Source organism: Physeter macrocephalus, chromosome 13, assembly GCF_002837175.3.
Source record: "Physeter macrocephalus isolate SW-GA chromosome 13, ASM283717v5, whole genome shotgun sequence".
In the NCBI taxonomy this organism is placed as follows: Eukaryota; Metazoa; Chordata; class Mammalia; order Artiodactyla; family Physeteridae; genus Physeter; species Physeter macrocephalus.
This window is the reverse complement of record NC_041226.1, coordinates 81973505-81994085: the sequence shown is the minus strand read 5'-3', so window position 1 is coordinate 81994085 and position 20581 is coordinate 81973505. Positions and strand designations below refer to the sequence as shown.

Here is a 20581-nt window from a genome sequence, read left to right as displayed (position 1 = left end):
AAACAAAAAAAATGGGTTGGACTAACCCTAGGACAAATGATGGAAACAAAGCTATGCAGACAAAATCTCACACAGCAGCACACACATACACACTCACAAAAAGAAAAAAGGGGAAAATAATAGTATATCTTGCTCCCAAAGTCCACCTCCTCAACTTGGGATATTTCGCTGTCTATTCAGGTTTTCCACAGATGCAGGGCACTTCAAGTTGATTGTGGAGCTTTAATCCGCTGCTTCTGAGGCTGCTGGGAGAGACCTCCCCCTCTCCTCTTTGTTCGCACAGCTCCTGGGGTTCAGCTTTGGACTTGGCCCCGCCTCTGCGCGTAGGTCGTCCGAGGGCGTCTGCTCTTCGCTCAGACAGGACGGGGTTAAAGGAGCAGCTGATTTGGGGGCTCTGGCTCACTCAGGAGCGGGGAGGGAGGGACACGGATGCGAGGCGAGCCTGCGGCGGCAGAGGCCAGCGTGACGCTGCACCGGCCCGAGGCTCACCGCGCGCTCTCCCGGGAAAGCTGTCCCTGGATCCCGGGACCCTGGCGGTGGCGGGCTGCACGAGCTCCCGGGAGGGGCGGTGTGGAGAGTGACCTGTGCTCGCACACAGGCTCCTTGGTGGCGGCAGCAGCAGCCCTAGCGTCCCACGCCCGTCTCTGGGGCTCGCGCCCGTCTCTGGAGCTCCTTTACGCGGCGCGCTTAATCGCGGCTCGCTCCCGTCTGTGGAGCTCCTTTAAGCAGCGGTGTTAATCCCCTCTCCTTGCGCACCAGGAAACAGAGAGGCAAGAAAAAGTCTCTTGCCTCTTCGGCAGCTCCAGACTTCTCCCGGAGTCCCTCCCAGCTAGCCGTGGTGCACTAGCCCCTTCAGGCTGTGTTCACACCGCCAACCCCAGTCCTCTCCCGGCTTCTGACAGAAGCCCAAGCCTCAGCTCGCAGCCCCCGCCCGTCCCGGCGGGTGAGCAGACAAGCCTTTCAGGCTGGTGAGTGCTGGTCGGCACCAATCCTCCGTGCGGGAATCTCTCCACTTTGCCCTCCGCACCACTGTTGCTGCGCTCTTCTCCACGGCCCCGAAGCTCCCCCCTCCGCCACCCGCAGTCTCTGCCCGCGAAGGGGTTTCTAGTGTGTGGAATCCTTTCCTTCTTTCACAGGTCCCTCCCACTGATGCAGGTCCCGTCCGTATTCTTTTGTCTCTGTTTATTCTTTTTTCTTTTGCCCTACCCAGGTACGTGGGGAGTTTCTTGCCTTTTGGGAGGTCTGAGGTCTTCTGCCAGCGTTCAGTGGGTGTTCTATAGGAGAAGTTCCACGTGTAGATGTATTTCTGATGTATTTGTGGGGAGGAAGGTGATCTCCGCCTCTTACTCTTCCGCCATCTTCTCTCCCAAGTTATTTTATTATTTTTAAAAATTTCAACGGAGGGTACACGTTTTCATTTTCTGTATAAATAAAAAATATCGATTTTCTCACTTTAAAATGCTCATATATTGGGAAGAGTAAAAACAATGACCCACAATCCCACCATCCTGAGATAACCACTATTAATATTTTGAGCTATTTCCTTCCGAGCCTTTTCTATGTGTAAGTTTTAAAAATACACCGTTGGTATCATACTCCAGGGGCGTAGGGGCAGGCTGCCTCGTCAGCTGGGCAGCGTTGCCCAAGATGCCATGCGAGGGGTCCCCAGGGGGCCCTCTGCACACAGGGACCTGGTGTCTGAGCATCCTGCACCACTGAGCATGCGCTGAAGACAGGGTTCTTCTGCCGTGTGGACTGACCCCAGTCATCCCCTTATTGTTGAGCATTTAAGTTATTTCCAATTTTGCTTTTATAGAAAAGACCAAAAAACATACATACATCTGTGCCACACCTCTGATTATTTCCTTGGGAGAAATGCCTAGAAGTTGGATGACAATAAATCATGTTAAAAAATTCTTCACTCTCCCGTCATTTGGTTATGCTTCCTTTATCACATATTTAAGTGCTTTTGTGTGTGACAGGCGCTGCTTCTGCTTTGATTTGAACCCACCTGGCCTGTGGTCTAGCTGTTGAGCTCAAAGTAGCATTTCAGTATCTCATGAAACAAAACCTTCTCTCTTTGCTCTTCTTTTCTGAATATTTCTTTATTTTTTTTGCCTATTTAGTTTTCCAGATAACTCTGAAATCATGTTGCTGTAGTCCAAAGAATTCCTTTTGGGAGATTGTTTCAATTATTGAGAATCTCTAAGTCAATTTTTGGAGAATCAGGCTTTAAAAATCCATGTTCTTCTGCCCATCCAGGAGTAGCATGTATCTTAACATGTGTTCGATGCTCCCCTCTCGGTAAATAAAGTCTTGTAGTTTTCTTGGTGTAGGTCACTCACATTTTTTTTAAAAAAATAATTAATTAATTATTGGCTGCGTTGGGTGTTTGTTGCTGCTTGTGGGGTTTCTCTAGTTGCGGCGAGCGGGAGCCTACTCTTCGTTGCGGTGTGCAGGCTTTGGGCGGGGGCTACTCGGCTTCTCATTGCGGTGGCTTCTCTTGTTGCAGAGCACAGGCTCTAGGCGTGCAGGCTTCAGTAGTTGCGGCATGCAGGCTCAGTAGTTGTGGCTCGCGGGCTCTAGAGCGCAGGCTCAGTAGTTGTGGCGCACGGGCTTAGTTGCTCTGCGGCATGTGGGATCTTCCTGGACCAGGGCTGGAACCCGTGTCCCCTGCATTGGCAGGTGGATTCTTAACCACTGCACCACCAGGGAAGTCCCGGTCACTCACATTTTAAAGTTATTCCTCAGTGGTTTGTGTGTGAGGCCGTTGTGGTTGAGCAGCTTTGTTTCATTAGATGTCCGACTGGCCACGTTTGGTCCCACTTTGGCTTTGGGGAATTCGTGCTCTCGTTGTGCTCCTGGACTTGGCCCCTGCAGGCCACTCTGAGGGGACTTGCGCTGGTCTCTGTTTGCTGATTGATGGTGAGCTTGCAGCCAAGTTTTGTTTTTATTCCAGCCCAGATTTCTCAGCACTGTGATGACAATATCTAAAGGTTGCCTTTCTGTGCCTGTTGTTGTTTTTCTATAATTGCTCTTGTGCTGTACTTTTCTCTTAAGGCGTTGTTCTACTTTCTGTCCTCTGTGGAAGTCGGGGGTGGAGGGTGAGACTTGCAAACCTGCAGGAAGCGGTTCAAGGTGATGTTCCTGACCAGCGGCCCGCACAGCTTGAGTGGGTGTCAGAATCAGCTTCAGGGCTTCCCTCAATCCTGGTGCTGGGCCCACCCTCCAAGGGCCGGTGGGCGGGGCCCAGAGTTCACACCGCTGCTGGTCCTGGGATGGTGCTTTGAGAAACTCTGCTCTCGACCAAGTTCCTGGGAGTTTTATCATTGTCTTCCAGCAATACTTATTTTATCTATTCCTTCCCTTATGTCTTATTCATATTCTGTTATGTTAGCCAGAACTCTTGAAATAAGATTAAATGAGATTTATGGTAGTAATTCTTATTTTATTATCTGATTTAAAAGGAAATCCTTCATGATACATGGGGGTTTGTTGGTACTCTTGAGAGTGGATTTTGTGCATAGAAACATTTTAATTTCTAAAAATCATCATTCAGTTTAATAACGTGACAAATCCAAAGATATAATTCCTTTAAAGAAATTTTAGATTCAGTTTGTGACAACATGGATGGATCTTGAAGGCATTATGCTAAGTGAAATGAGTCAGACAGAGATAGACAAATCCTGTACTTATATGTGGAATCTAAAAGAAACACAACCCACCAAACTCATAGGAAAGGAGGTCAGATTTGTGGTTCCCAGAGTGGGGATAGAGGGTGGGGGAGGGGGAACTGGAGGAAAATGCTCAGAAGGTACAAACGTACAATTACAAGATACACAAGCCCCGGGGATGTGGTGTGCGGCATGGTGACCGTAGCTCACACTGGATGTGATCTACAAGAAAACTGCGGAGACAGTAGATCCTAAGAGTTCTCATCACAAGGAGGAAATTTTTTTTCTTTTTTTTCATTGTATCTACATGAGATAATGGATGTTAACTAAGCCTATTGCGGTAATAATTTCACAATATATGTAAATCAAACCACCATGCTGTATGCTGTAAGCATTTATAGTGACGTATGTCAGTTATTTCTCAATAAAACTGGAAAAAATAGTAACTTTTTTTAGATTCAGCTTATGAAAAATTATATTTATACATTTTGCAATTTTTAACAATCACTTTCAAGGAGACTCTAAGTAGGGTTTTTATTCCATTTCATAAGCTTGATGTAAAACATTTAGTATTTCATTTATAAACTTATTGTAACTGGACTTTCCTAAGTACTTAAGTTCTGTATATCCAGCTAATTAGAGTGTAATTATGGTGATTCATACATTTGCTTAAATGTTCCAATACTTTTTACGAACTTATGAAGTTTTCAACTTAAAATCACACGTCTAAATCAATTTTTCCATTACATTTAAAAATTAGAATCACAGGGCTAATGTGATGCTAAACGCAGCCCTGGTTAGCGTGTTAATGTGTTCTGATAAATTCTTTTAATCCTAACACCGTACTATTAACACAGAAGGTTTGATTTTCATAAACATTTCTGTATTTAATTCTGATTCTTCCTAGGAGTTTAATATTGCCGATCCACTAAGGAAACTGTCATCTCAGAACAGACGAAACAGAATTTCCTTCCCTGGTGGCTCCCGGGTGGCCTCCTCGGAGAGCTTTCCCAGGCGGAACGAGGACGGACCCTTCCCTGAATACTGATGTCGTGGCAGGACCTCTCACACACAGGGTCTCAAGCCCCAGTGGCTGTAGTTAGGTTGTGATTTACTCCATGGGGCTGCTTACATCATTTGGGTAGATTTTGTGTTTTTATGGTTCTTAAGACTGTAGACCTTCCTGCCTGGGTCTGAAAACCTTTGATTCTTCATTAAAAAACAAGAAGTTGTTTTCCTGTCCCGCAGGCCCGTGACAACAATGCCATGGCAAAACGAGTTTCTGTATCGCACGTGTCTGCCAATGGCGTGACCTCTCAGGTCATTTTACTGACATGTCAGGGTTGTGACAACCCTGTGAATGTCATGATGCCTGGGAGACAGGAAGCCATAGGCGGAGGGAGGGATGGCTTTTCTTTCTGTGTGATTTGTCTCCTCCTGGGAGTGGCCATGGAGCTTCTCCAGTGCCCTTCACCGTCCGGATTGTTTCTGTCTTTTGCGGGCAGCATGCCCGTGTGTTGTTTTAAAATGCGTGTTCCCCTCCCTCACGCCTCCCTGTAAATGGGCTCTTAGCTTTGCAGATTTCGCTTAGAGAAATAAAACATTAGATACAGTTGAAGTCTTCTGATTACAATCCCTCAACCAAATTCTCTTTTCTTTATCTGTCCTTCTCTTTCACCTTTTGGTGGTAACAACTATCCTTATTTGTGTTCATTATCCAGTGTGTGTGTTGGGGGGAGGGCTTCCAACTTGTACTAAGTATGTCCCTATTGATAAATAATATGCAGTCTTGTTTGCATGGTTTTTATTGTTTGAGTGTGTATATGCATTTAAACATAGATACATAATTGTTTCACAACTTGCCTTTTTACCCCTTCACATTGCTTTAAGCATTTCCATGTTAATATGTAGAGTTTATTTAATTTTACGTGCTCATCATATTTTACTGCAGTAATGTTCCATTGTATGCGTGGACCACATTAATGTTTTTTCTCTCTGTGCGATGAGCAGTAGGTGATTCCTGTTTTTCACTGTTAAAGACAGTGCCGCAACTAACATGCCTGTGTACGTTTCTGCAAACGTTTGTGAGGCAAGTCTAGTCCATATGTTCATTTAAAATTTTTCTAGAAGTGGCCAAATGCTCTCCAGAATGATTCTACAGTTTTCTCTTCCACCAGCAGAGCTGCTGTTCGGCATCACCAGCTTTAACACTGCTAAACTGAGGATATGAAATGGTATCTCTTTGTTAGTTTAATTTGAATTTCCCTGCTTGTCAGTGGTTTTGAACATCTTTTCTCTTTTGTAATTTGCTTATTTTTCTTATAGGTTATTTGTATTTTTCATGTGAATGTATAAGAATTCTTTATGTATTCCGGAAACCAGTTCTGTCAGTTTTTTGCATTGCCAGTATCATTTTCTTTTCACTTTCTCTATCGCTTTTGTAGTATAGTTCAAATTTTACTGTAGTCAGATTTATCAGTGTATCACTTTATGGTTTGCCATTTTTATGTGTTCTTCAGAAATCCTTCCTTAACTCATAGTCATAGAACTGTTCTCATGTCTTTTTGTTTTGTTTTGTTTTCCCAAAGTTTTAAAGTTTGCTTTCTGCACTTAGGCCTACTTTTATTTTCCAACTTTAAAAATTGTGGCAAAATACACATAACATAAAATTGACCATCTTAATCACTTTTAAGTGTGCAGTTCAGCGGTATTAAATACATTTATAATGTTGGGTAGCTGTCACCTCCATCCATCTCCACAACTCTTTTCATCTTTCAGATATGAAACTCTGTCCTCATTAAACAACAACTCCCATCTCTCCCTCCCCTCAGACCTTGAGAACCACCGTTCTACTTTCTGTCTCTATGATTTTGACTAAGTATCTCATAAAAGTGGAATCCTACAGTACTTGTCTTTTTTTGTGACTGGCTTATTTCATTTAGCATACTGTCTTCAGGATTCATCTAAGTTGCAATATGTATTAGAATTTCCTTCCTTTTTAAGGCTGAATAATATTCCAGTGTTTGTATATACCATAATTTTCTTCTCCATGCATCCACTGATGGACACTTGTGTTCCTTCTATGCTTTAGCTGTTGTGAATACTGCTGTTATGATCCTGGGTGTAACAAATAAATCTCTTTGAGACCTTGTTTCATTTCTTTTGGATATATACCCAAGAGTGGAATTGCTGGATCATATGGTAATTTTATGTTCAGCTTTTTGAGGAATCACTGTACTGTTTTCCACAGCAGCTGCATCATTTTACATTCCCATCAACAATGCACAAGCGTTCTTGTTTCTTCATATCCTTGCCAGCACTGTTATTTTCCTTTTTTTTTATAATAGTAGTCATCCTTATGGGTGTGATTGGTATCTTATTATAGTTTTGATTTGCATTTCCCTAGTAATTAGTGATGTTGAGCACCTTTTCATGTGCTTAATGGCCATTTGTATATCTTTTTTGAAGAAATATCCATTCAAGTCCTTTGCCTATTTTTAAATCGGGTTTTTATTGTTGTTGAGTTGTAGGAGTTCTTAATATATTCTGGATATTAATCCCTTATTAGATATATGACTTGTGAATACTTTATCCCATTCTGTAGCTTGTCTTTTCACTCTCTTGAGAGTGTCCTTTGATGTACAAAAGTTTTGTAAAATTTTGATGAAGTCCAATTTTTGTATTTTTTCTTTTATTGCTCAGGCTTTTGGTGTCATTTCCAAGAAATCATTGCCAAATCCAATGTCATGAAGATTTTCTCTTGTATTTTCTTTTGAGTATTATAGTTTAAGGTCTTACGTTTAGAACCTGATCCATTTTGAGTTGCTTTTTGTATATTGCATAAGATACGAGTCCAACTTAATATTTTTGCATGTGGACATCTAGTTTTTCCAGCACAATTTGGTGAAAAGACTGTCTTTTCCTCTTTGAATGGTCTTGGCATTCTTGTTGAAAATCAATTGACTGTGTATGTAAGGATTCGTTTCTGGGTTATTATTCTATCATTTTGACTATCCAGAGGCCCTTGAGAGTCCGTATGAATTTTAGGATGAGTTTTGCTATTTCTGCAAAAAATGTCTTCAGAATTTTGGTCAGTATTGCATTGAATCCGTAGATTGCTTTGGGTATTGACGTCTTAACGATATTGTTTTCCAATCCATGAACATGGGATGCCTTTCTGTTTGCTTAGTGTTCTTTAATTTCCTTCACCAGTGTTTTGTAGTTTTCAGGGTACAAGTCTTTCACCTCCTTAATTTTATTCTTAAGTATTTTATTCTTTTTGGTGCTATTATAAATGGATTTTTAAAAAATATCCTTTGTTGGTTGTTCATTGTAAGTATATAGAATACAATCTATTTTTTTGTGTTGACTTTATATCCTGAAACTTTGCTGAATTCATTAGTTCTGGTAATTTTTGGTGGATTTTCTACAAATTTAGGATTTTCTACATATAAGATCTGTTGAGATTTTTATTGGAATTTCATTGAATTTGTGGATTAATTTGGGGAAAGGGACATCTAAAAATGTTGAATTGTCTCATCTATTAATATGGTTCATCTCTATTATCTCTTTGCTCTTCAAGAATGTTTTATGACTTTTATTATCAAGATATTGCACTTATTTTATTGAGCTTATTCCTAGATACTTTATAGATTTTGTTGCTATTATAAACAATATTTTATGTCAGCTTTATCGAGATGTAATTCACATACTATAAAATTCATACTTTAAAAGTATACAATTCAGTGATTTTTTCAGTATAGTCATAGAGTTGTACAACCTCACCACTAATTTTAGAACGTTTTCGTTACCCCAGGAAGGAGTCCCATACCCATTAGAATAAGAGCTTTTAAAATTTGCATTTTCCAATAGTAAATGAAAACAACTGATTTTTGTATATGTATTTGGTATTTCATAACCTTGCTGAACTTTCTAATTAGTTCTAATAGTTTTTCTGTACTGTATATGCTTTTGGATTTTCTATGTAGAAATCACATTATCTGTGAATAAGACAGTTTGTTTCCTCCTTTCTAAACTTTTTTTTTCTTTTCCTTGTCCTTGTCTTTTTGCCTTGGCTAGGGCCTCCATATGATATAAATGGTATATTTGTGTTATCCCTGAATTTAAAGAGAAGTGCTCCTAATGGTTTTTAGTAGATACCTATTGTCATTTTAAGGAATTTCCTGTTCCTAATTCTCTTTATCATGAATGATACTGAAATTTTATCAAATAATTTTTCTGAAAATTTTAACATGATTATATGGTTTTTATATTGATTTTTCATGTGGTGGATTACATTGATAGTTATTCTACTATTGAATTATTCTTATGTTCCTATGGCAACTCAGTTGGCCATTATAAACTCTTAACATATGTACCTTTGAATTTGATTTACTCTAATATTTTATTTAAAATTTGTGTTCATAATTGAGATGTGTATAAATTTTTCTTGCCCTTTTCCAGTCTTTTAAAAATTTTTTATTATTTTTAAAATTGAAGTATAGTTGATTTACAATGTTGTGTTAGTTTCAGGTGTACAGCAAAGTGATTCAGTTATACATACATATATATCTATTTTTATCAGAATCTTTTCCCTTATAGGTTATTGCAAAATATTGAGTATAGTTCCCTGTGCTAAACTGTAGGTCTTTGTTGGCTATCGTTTTATATATAGTAGTGCGTATATGTTAATCCCAAACTTCTAATTTATCCCTCCCCCACCTTTCCCCTTTGGTAACCATAGGTTTGTTTTCTATGTCTGTGGGTCTATTTCTGTTTTGTATATAAGTTCATTTGTATCATTTTTTTTAGATTCCACATATAAGCAGTATCATATGATATTTGTATTTCTCTGGTTTACTTCACTTAGTATGATTATCTCTAGGTCCATCCATGTTGCTGCAAATTGAATTATTTCATTCTTTTTTTTATAGCTGAGTAATATTCCATTGTATAAATATACCACATCTTCTTTATCCACTTATCTGTCCATGGTTGCCTTCATGTCTTGGCTATTGTAAATAATGCTGCTATGAACACTGGGGTGCATGTATCTTTTTTTTTTTTTTTCTTTGCGATACTTGGGCCTCTCACTGTTATGGCCTCTCCTGTTGCGGAGCACAGGCTCCGGACACGCAGGCTCAGCGGCCATGGCTCACTGGCCTAGCCGCTCCACGGCATGTGGGATCTTCCCGGACCGGGGCACGAACCTGTGTCCCCTGCATCGGCAGGTGGACTCTCAACCACTGCGCCACCAGGGAAGCCCATGCATGTATCTTTTTGAATTATGGTTCCAGTCTTTTTTTTTTTTTTTTCACATCTTTATTGGATGGTTCCAGTCTTTATATCAAGATTATACCAGCATCATAAAATGAGTTGGGAGCTTTTCTTGTATTTTTATTCTCTGAAACAGTTTGTATAACATATAATTTTCTGTTCTCTGAATGTTTGTAAGAACACACTTGTAAAATTGTCTGGATCTGATATTCTGGCAGAGGAAAACTGAATCCAAATTAATTCTTGTAAATGGTCCAAGATTCTGGTCCCCTGCCTGCCCACCTGCACAGCCATATCCCCTTGAGTGCAGGCAGATCCTGTGGGTATGATGAGATATCACTCCTGTGGTTAGGTTATGAATCAGTTGACTCTGAGTTAACCAAAAGGGAGATTATTTGGGTGGGGCTGACCTCATCAGGTGATCCCTTTAAAGGGACTGGGCTCTTCCTATAGTCAGAGAGTGTAGAAGTGTGAGAGGGACTGTTGAGGGGCCAGGTGGCAAGGATCTGAGAGTGGCCTCCAGGGGCTAAGAGAAGTCCCCGGCTGACAGCAAGGCAAGGGAACTCCATTCCTACGGCAAGGAAGTGAACTCTGCAGACAACCTGAAGGATCTGGAAAGCATCACTTGCCCTAATTTAGCTTCCAGACGAGGATGCAGCTGGCTGTTCCCTTGATTTCAGCCTTGTGAGGCCTGCAGCAGAGAATTTAGCCATGATGTGCCCTGACTTCTGGCCCACAGAACTGTGAGCTAATAAATGGGTGCTATTTCAAGTCACTAAATTTGTGGTAAGTTTTTACAGAATAGAACACTAATACAATTGTTCATGGTTTATTCAGGTTTTCTCCTTCTTCTGTCACTTTTGGTAACTTGGTTTTCAAGAGGATATATCCATTTCCTCAAAGTTTTAGCATCTATTGGCATAAAATTGTTAATAATATTCTCTTGTGATTATAAAAACCTCTCCTGTCTGTAGTTGTGTTCCCTGTATTTTTATACACTCCTGTGCATGTGTGTACACATGTATGCACACACAAATGTATAAGTGTACCTGTGTGCATGCATGCATATACTATGTGTATTTGTATATGTATCTTTTGTATGCATGTGTACACTCTCTTTTTCTTGATTATTCTTGCCAGAAGCTTGTTCATTTGATTAAACTTTCAAAGATTCAGCTTTCTATTATTTCTCTATTTTCTATTTTCACCATGTCTACTCTTTATTATTTCCATTTTTCTACTTTCTCTAAATTTACCCTGCTATTCTTTTTTAAGGTCCTTGAGACATAGCAATACTTGGTTTATTTATTTTTAATCTTAAAAAAAATAAAATCAGTTAAGTTTATAAATTTCCCCTAAGGCATCACTTTGACTGAACCTCACACATATAATATGTAGTATTTTTGTTGTTGATGAGTTCTAAATATTTGGTAATGTCTTTAATTAATGAGTTATTTAGTTGTGCATTTTGAAGGTTTCTATAGTGCAAGTTTTTTAAAATGTGTTTTTATAGTAGTATTCTTATTTAATTGGAGAAGTACAATAATATATGTTACTGAGTTTTTGAAATTTGCTGAGGCTTCTTTTGTGATGTAGGATATTTTCAAAGCTATTCCCATGTACTCCTAAAAATATGTATTTTCTATTTGTTAGGGACACATTTTGTTAGAAAAATAGATAGATTATAGATGATAGATAGATGATAGATAGGTAGGTAGATAAAGGTAATATATGAAAGATATAGAAGATTAGAACAATAAAATGGATCAAGGGTGCTAATTCTGTTTTAATCTTGTTCAGCCTTACTAAATTTTGGTGTTTAGTCTTTCAGGTTCTGATGAGAGCTTTGTTAGGATCTTCCACTATGTTGGAGGAGTTCTCATTCTTTTTCTTTATCTGTTTTGAGTTTATGAGGTTGGGTGCATAAAAATTAATGATGATTATATTCCTTGGTGTAATTTTGCTTTCAGTATTATGCATTATATCTCTCTTTAGCCTTAGGATTTTTTTTTTTTGCTTTAAATTATATTTTGTCTTTAGTATTATATACCAACTTCCTTTTCTGTAGCATTTACTTAGTATATTCTTTTAAAAAATCTGTTTATTTTTGACATTTCTGTATTTTTTTCAGGTATGGCTTTTGTAGGTAGCAACTTTTTGAAAGTTGGACTTTCAAAAGCTCCAATCTAATCATGTATGATTTAATAGGAAATTAAAATTCATTTATATTTCTTATTATTACTTGTATGTTTGGACTTAAGCCTAATATCTTATTCTGTGTTTTCTCTTTATATTCTTTCTTTGTTTTGGGGGAGTCTTTTCCTGACTTTTGTAGTGTGACAAAATATTCTATATTACCTGTTCCCTACATACCATTTTCACCTCTGATGGTTTTGAAATAGACTGTATTTCTATCCATTTACTGGATATCCTTAACATTTTAAACATATATTCATAACTATACATTTGTCTAACACAGAGGACAGAAAATTATAGCCCATCTGTCTGGCAACCTGTGCTTATAAATAAAGTTTTATTGGAACACAGCCTTGTCCATTCATTTACATATTATCTGCTTTTATGCTACAATGATAGAGTTGAGTGGTTGTGACAGAGATTCTATGACTCACAGAGCCTAAATATTTACTAATGGACCTTTTCAGAAAATGTTTGCCATCCTCTGGCCTAATACAATGAAGAGTGATTTAGCCTCTGTAACATAATTTGATGCAACTACACATGGAACAACCCCTCCTGTAAATATCTTTATTATTGCCTAGGTTGTTAGTTTTGCATGTAGAAAATAATGAAAAATTGGACATCATAATTTTAAAAATCAATGATTAATTAAATTTAACTATTTAAAAAATTTCTGTGCCTACCATTGCTCTTGTATACTGTGCTTTCCCTTTAGGTTCAGTTACCATGTTTTACCGAAGATCTGTGGTGATGACTTATTTTATCTCTGAAAATATGTTTATTTTGCCCTCACTCTTCATTGACAGTTTAGCTGGATATAAAGTTCTAAGATGTCAATTATTTCCCTGCTGCTTTTTGGAGGTATTACTTAATTGTCTTCTAGCATATTTTTTCTTTTGCTGTGATGAAGTTTTCTCTCCTTTTAATTATCCTTTTTTTTCCCTAGATATTTCGTCTTTTCTTTTTGGTAGCCTTTAATACTTTCTTTTTATGCTGATATTCTGCAGTTCCTCACACCATTTCTAGTTGGATGTATTTTATTTATGTGATTGGTACCTTGTAATGCACTTTAAATTTGAGAAAGCAAGTCTTTAATTCTGGAAATTTCTCATCTGTTATCTTTTCAAATGTTGCTTCTTCACCATGTTCCCTCTGTTCTCTTTTTCTGAAACCTACATTTGATGTGTGTTAGATATATGATCTAACCTCCATATCGCTTAATTTGTCTTTCATTTTTTTCTTTGTCTTTCCAATGTCTGTGAGTGATTCCTTAGTACTATTTCCTAAACCATTAATACACTCCAACTATGTCTCCAGCCTAGAGTATGATTATTATTATTGATATTGCTTTAATAACTATTTGTTTATTTCCAAAACTTCTAGCTAGTTTTTAGAACATCTACCTGTTTCTGCCTATTTTTGTTTCATAATTTGTTGATTTCATCTGAACAAAATTAATCTTCCAATAGTTGATTTTAGTAGTTGAATATCACTCTTAGTATTGGATTTTCTCATGTGCTGTGGAATTTTGGTTTGTATAGATTTTCTTGTTGCCCTTCTTTTCTTCTCCCCTGACCATTTTATCTTATTTTTTACCCCAGCTGCATCTCAAATTTTATTCCTTGCTGCTATGTATTTAGAGTAGGGGGACAACAATCCTTTTTCACCCAGCATCCAGGGTGCATTTTAAAGGTAGAGCCAACAGGATTGTTAGTGAATTGGATGTGGAGTGTAAGAGAGAGAGGAGTCAGGTATGAAGTCTTGGTTTTGGCTTATGAAACACTTGACTAGTGCTATTCACAGAGAGGGGGGAATACTGGGGAAGGAGCAAGATTGGGAGAAAGAATAAAAAGTTCTTTAGTCACCATCGTGTAACAACTCTGAACTTAAAAAAAGTACATGTTTTAATATTTACATTAAAGTTTTAAAAAGAATTCTTTAGTTTTATTAATGTTTGATATGCTTTTTTTGCTATCCAAGTGGAAATGTTAAAAAAGGCAGTTGGATGGATATATGAGCCCAAAGTTCCAGACTTGAGTTAAAGATATAAATTGGGAGTAATAAGCATACCGTGGTATTCAAAGCTATTGGGCAGATCCTATATGGTGTGAGCCTTGAGGCATCTAATTTTTCAGTCTGGTAGAGGAGGCAAAGCTTGCAAAGAAGACCTAGAAGGGACTCCCAGGATGTTAAGAGGAAAATGAGAGAATTGACCAATGGGCAAGAGAAGAAACCATTTATAGAAGGAGACTTAACCATTGCCATTGGCAAGAAGCCTTGACAAAAACATTTCAGTGGAATGGTGCGGGTGAGAACATAGTTGGACAAAGCTAAAGAGAGGCGGAAAGGTAAGGCAGTGGGGAGACCAAGGATTGACACTTTCAATGCGCTTTGGAGCAAAGGGAGCAGAGAAATGTGCTGGGGTTGGAGGCAGATATGGAATTTTCTGTTTTGTTTTAAGATGGGAGACATTGGGGTATGTTCTTATGCTAACGGAGTCCTCTGAACCCTCTATTCACTTTCCCCACTGTTTGTTCCCGTGTTCTCCTGTGGTAAAGTGAGGAGTAGGCCATGTGGCATCTGTTCAGAAGTCCCTCAAGTTCCATTCTACTCCTGCTCCTGCTGTCACCATCTCTCATGAGGCAGCTTGGAGTGCAGTTGGGGTTGCTTGGGGACATGGTTCAGGTTTGGACTCAATTCTAGGACAGATTCAAGGCCTGGCCAGGGATCAGAGACCAGGTGTCCTCTCGGGGTGACGCCTGGAGGGATGGTTATGCTGGTAAAAGCCATTCCTAACATTGCTGTTGAGGACGTCTGAATTCAGTTCCTGGCGTCCCCTGCCTAATATGCCCCACCCCCACCCCCCCGTGCTTGGACAGCAGGGGACACAGGCACGAAGGTGTCACTGCTCTTGGAAGACAGGACATGGGTGGTGGGAGGGGCGTGCCCTCTTCTCAACTCCATGCGGAAGCCCTTACTTCCCCCTTGTCTTTGTTCCTGCCAGGATCCTCGCCACAGCTGGCACTGACTTTGACCTGCGAACCCTGCGGGCTGTGCGTGTGCTGAGGCCCCTGAAGCTGGTGTCTGGGATTCCAAGTGAGTCTGGCAAAAGCAATCAGGCCCAGCCTTCCTGGACACTGACCTCTCTCCCAACCCCTGTCATGGCCAGTTAGGCCCTAACAGTGGGCCCTTTGGTGACTCTGAGCTTGCTGCCCTTGACCCCGGGGAACCAGGCACGAAGAAGGGAGGAGCGGCCCTTCTCCAGTCTCTCCCAACTCCGTGAAAACCCAGAGGGTAACTTGGCTTCCCTACGTGGAAGCTTTGATCCTCCTCACACCCTCTGCTGTATTTCCAGCTCTTTGCTTCTTTTTCTGTGGTTAAAGGGCAGGTGAGAGATCGACCAAGGTGGTGGGGCAGGATGCCTGAGAACATATACAGAGGCTGCAAAGGACCACCTGTCTTGGCTCAGGCTGGGCAGGGCTGTTGGGACCTGTGATCTGGTTAAGACATGCTCCGGGACTTGGCTGCTCAAGAGGCCACGCAAGGGCAGGGGGTGGCCAGGCTACCTTGAGGGCCGGTGACCGCCTGTGCCCGTGTTCCTCCAAGCCAGTGGAAGTTTGGGTTTCCCTCAGGGCCTGGGTGGCAGGGCCCTGAGGCTGTGTCGCCCGAGCCCACTGCAGGGAAGACCACTGTTTGGCTCCGTGTTCTGCCCTAAGACCCTGCCAGGCAAAGCCTCAGGCCTGTACCCAGGAGCTGGGGTGAAGCTGGAAGTGGGGATAGTGGGGTTCCGCCTCTTCTGCCCAGTTCCTCTGGTCTGGACATACTCATGCCCTGCGGTCAGTGGTAAAATGCTCCCTAGGAGTAGGCCCCCTGCTTTACTTTCCCTGAGGGGTGGGTCTGTCAGGAACCCCTGCTCTTAGTTCCCAGGATCCCCTGATTAGTTCCCAGGATCCCTTGCTTGTCCCTCCCAGGATCTCCTGCTCATCCCTCCTAGGATCCCTTGCTCTTCCCTCCCAGGATCCCCTGCTCTTAGATCCCAGGATCCCCTGCTTTTCCCTCCCAGGATCCCTTGCTTTTCCCTCCCAGGATCCCCTGCACTTAGTTCCCAGGAACTCCTGCTTTTCCCTCCCAGGATCCCCTGTTCTTCCCTCCTAGGATCTCCTGGTCTTAGTTCCCAGGATTTCCTATTCTTCTCTCCCAGCATCCCCTGCTTAGTTCCCAGCATCCCCTGTTCTTCCCTCCCTTGATCCCCAGCTCTTAGTTCCCAGGGTCTCTTGCTTTTCTCTCCCAGAATCCCTTGCTTTTCTCTGTCAGCATCCCCTGCTCTTAGTTCCCAGGATCCCCTGCTCTTCCCTCCCAGCATCCCCTGCTCTTAGTTCCCAGGATCCCCTGCTTTTCCCTCCCAGCATCCCCTGCTCTCAGCTCCCAGGATTCCCTCATCTTTCCTCTTAGGGCTCTCTGCGGTTGCTGCGCCCTGAGCCCTCCACAGACTCAGAGATCTCACAGAACTTCATACTGACACCCCACACGCTGCTCCTCCCTTGAACTGGGACAGTGCCCAGTCCACTCCCCCTGCCCCGAGACCCTATGCTTTGTCCCCTCCCCAAGGACTCTCAGCTCTGCCCCATGCAGGCACTCACTGTTCTGTCCTTCTTCCCTCAAGACTTCTTGCTTCCCCACCACTCCCTGCTCTGCCCCCACTTTGAGGGCCCAGCTCTGTCCTTTGGCCTCATGGATACTCATTGCTCAACACCTTGCCCAGGACTCTCAGCCCTGCCGCCCAGGCTCTTGCTGTTCTGTCCACGCCCCCAGCCCCCTGCCCGCCCTGCCCACTGTGCCCTCTGACCTGCCTGCTTTGCCTGCTCTGGCCCCAGGTCTGCAGGTGGTGCTCAAGTCCATCATGAAGGCCATGGTTCCGCTGCTACAGATTGGGCTGCTTCTCTTCTTCGCCATCCTCATGTTTGCCATCATTGGCCTCGAGTTCTACATGGGCAAATTCCACAAGGCCTGTTTCCCCAACAGTACAGGTGAGGCCTAGCAGCGCTCCTCACGCCCAGATGAGGACCACAGACTCATTCATCTCGGAGAGATGCAGTGTTCTGGGCCCTGGTCGGGGTGGGGGGTGCCCTCTAGATGCCAGACAAAGGAGGTGGACCCAGACAAGATAGACACAAACACATAAAATGATTACAGATTGTAGTAGCTTCTAGGAGGGAAACAAGAAAGGTGTTTGCAATAGAGTAATTTGGGGGCCTGCGTCACAGAGAGTGGCCTGGGGGGAGGCCTCTCTGCCAAGGTGACACCTGGACAGCGATCTGAGTGCCGTGAGAGGGGGCCTGTGTGCTCGCCTGCCAGAAGCTCCGGTTACGAGGAACAGTAAGAGTGAAAGGCTGGAGTGAGAAGCGGTGGTGCAGAGGGGTTCCTGTGGGTTCAGGCCGTGCTAGGACTCTGAGCCAGGCTGTTTGGCAGTTAGAACGGGTCAGGTTCTGGGTCTCTTTTGCATTGAGGCCTGCTGAGCCAACTGGGTTTTCTGGGCAGTTGTACGTGGAGAAAGAGAAAGGGAAGAGTTAAGGGTGACACTAAGGTTTGTGTCTTTTTTTTTTGGCTGCGTTGGGTCTTTGTTGCTGCATGTGGGCTTTCTCTACTTGCGGCGAGTGGGGGCTACTCTTTGTTGCAGTGCGCGGGCTTCTCATTGCGGTGGCTTCTCTTGTTGTGGAGCACGGGCTCTAGGCGTGCGGGCTTCATTAGTTGCAGCATGCAGGCTCCGTAGTTGTGGCTCACAGACTCTAGAGCGCAGGCTCGGTAGCTGTGGCACACGGGCTTAGTTGCTCTGTGGCATGTGGGATCTTCCCGGACCAGGGCTCAAACCCATGTCCCCTGAATTGGCAGGCAGATTCTTCACCACTGTGCCACCGGGGAAGTCCAAGGTTTGTGTCTTGAGCTACAAACACGTTAAAGGAGAAAACCTGTATGTTCATCTCAATAAATGCAGAAAAAGTTTTTTTATTAAAGTTTAAATCATTCATAATTAAAAAAAACCTCTTATCAAACTGGAAATAAAGGCGAATTTTCTTAAACTCCCTAAAATTCCCTGCAAACATCATACTTTGTCATAAGTTTTGTGAGCTTTCCCTTTAAGGTCAAGAACAAGATAAAGACACACATGGTCACTTCTGGTCCACGTAGCCTTGGTGGTCGTGGCCAGTAACGTGAGGCAAGAAAAAGAACTCTATCAAGAATGTGAAAGGAGGAAATAAAACTGTCATTATTTACAGAGAATATGATTATTTACAAATAGGGCAACAGTGACTTCCTAGTCTTCTTTATGAGCATTTGCTAGGATATTTGGAGGGAAAGGAATAAACTTGTGTGATCATCAGTTTTGCCTTCTAAACCTGGGAGTATTTGCTTTCCATCCTAGCAATTCCTCAGAATTTCTCCTCTGTTGATAGGAGGGATTTTCCATGTGTTGTTATACATTTGTTTTTTTAAATAGTTTTTTTGGTCCTTTCGTTAGGATTTTGGGCGTGGAGGGGATTAACGTGTGCTGCTTGCCCCCTTATTCCAGAGCTTAGCCCTGGTTTTCTGCGATTTCTTGAACATCTCTGTGTGGTCCCCGGCTGCCAGCTAGACTGCAGGCCAGCAGGAGCACGTCCCCTTTGTGGGGGCCAGTGCCGTGAGGACCGGGCCCTGGAGCCCGGCCGCACCCTGGGCCCGTGTTGGGTCGACCTGCCTGACAAGCACCAGGGCCCACAGCGCCGCGTCCTGCTTGGCTCTGGCTCCTGCGCGACAGACAGGTCTGCCCGTCGGGGGAGTGGGGCGGAGGTGTGGCTGTGAGGGAGAAGCAGGGTGTTGGTGGTAGGAAGAGTCGGAGGTGAGGAGTCTGTTGTTTTTGATTTTAAGATGAATGAGTCCTCAGCATGTTTACATAGTGATGGGCAGGTTCTAGTGGGGAAGGAGAGGTCGACCAGCGGTTCCTGAGAGGGTGGGTGGGGGCAGACCGTAGGTGTGGGGACAGAGCCGGCACAGGTGCAGGAGCGGCAGGAAGCAGAGTTTCCCTCGGTGCCTGATTCCCGTCCCACTGTGATGAGGCCTCTGGGGCCCACAGTCCCAGCAGGGGGTGGAGAACTTGGTGCCTCTGAGCTCAGCCTTGCTCCCTTCTTCTCCTCGCAGACGCAGAGCCGGTGGGCGACTTCCCCTGTGGCAAGGAGGCCCCAGCCCGGCTGTGCGAGGGTGACACCGAGTGCCGGGAGTACTGGCCGGGACCCAACTTCGGCATCACCAACTTCGACAACATCCTGTTCGCCGTCCTGACGGTGTTCCAGTGCATCACTATGGAGGGCTGGACCGACATCCTCTACAGCGTGAGTTGTGTCTTGGCCCTAAAGCTGCTGGGGCCCCGCTGATGCGGAGCTTCTGTTCAGCCCCAGGCTCCCTCCTCGCCCCACAGGATGGAACACAGGCTCCTTCAGGCAGCTCCGCCTCGGGGCCACTGACCTGGGTCCTGGAGCCCCCGGGACAGCTTTTCTTATGAAAGTAAAGCTGAGGGCCAGGTGGTGGAGGTCAGAAAAGAAAGTTCCAGAGAGGGCGCCCCTGCTGCTGCTGACGATGGCCCACGGCGTGAGGAGCTCTGTCCCTGTGAACTCGTGGGCTTGTCTCGAGAGCCCCGCGTGCAGACGATGGGAGAGAGGCTCGGAGAAGCTAGTCCGCTGGCCCTTGGCCCGAGACGGCAGCTGGCCGCCTGGTGAACAGGGGAGGAGCGGGGCTGAGCACAGGGAAGCTTCCCGGATTGTGCCGGGGTCCAGGCGGTGGGAACGGGCGTCGTGTACCTTTGTTTCCTTCCCGCTAAGTCTACCCGGTTCTCTTTCCTCCAGTGTTCCCTGTCGTTAGGATGCCAGCCCGTCCCAGCAGTGTAGGGCAGTCCGGGGGTTGGTGCCTGTGACAGAAGTTGGGTATAAGACCCTCGGGGGCTTCCTGGTGACCCATCTCACTCCTGCCTCCCCTCCACCTGCGGCTCTTCTTGGGGGACCTGCCATCGACTCCTGGGCAGACCTCTCTCTCTCTTCTTTATGTGATGACCCCCTCACCCCTACAGAGCTACCTTCTACCCCCTAGAGTTCTGTGAGCTGTGGGCATGAAAACAATTAAGTTAGTGGAAGTAGAGAAAGAAGGTGCACTTGAAACAGGAATTTTGGAAGGGCTGGCTGGTGGACTGCTGTGTTTTGGTAGCTAGAGGGTGTGTTGTGCTCGGGGGCTGTGGACGGGCTGTCCTAGAGTGTGAGGTACTTCACTTTGAACCTGTCACTTGGGCACTGAGGGTGGGGCTTGGGCCACCAGCCCCTGGAGCGGCCACGTGCTTCTGGCATGAAGGTGGGCAGGAGAAAAGGGACAGCCTGGGGCCCTCTGCTCTCTGCCCCCGGGCGTCTCAGGGC

The 20581-nt window shown here is 43.7% G+C and overlaps 1 protein-coding gene across 1 annotated transcript in view; it reads left to right on the top strand.

Annotated features, from left to right (window-relative positions):
- CACNA1B (calcium voltage-gated channel subunit alpha1 B) overlaps window positions 1-20581 on the top strand; it is a 172368-nt gene that overhangs the window by 30940 nt on the left and 120847 nt on the right. Inside the window, exons 4-6 of the mRNA XM_028497927.1 lie at window positions 15154-15245; window positions 17024-17176; window positions 19323-19513. Coding sequence (XP_028353728.1) covers window positions 15154-15245; window positions 17024-17176; window positions 19323-19513 — 436 coding nt within the window. The remainder of the gene's footprint in view (window positions 1-15153; window positions 15246-17023; window positions 17177-19322; window positions 19514-20581) is intronic.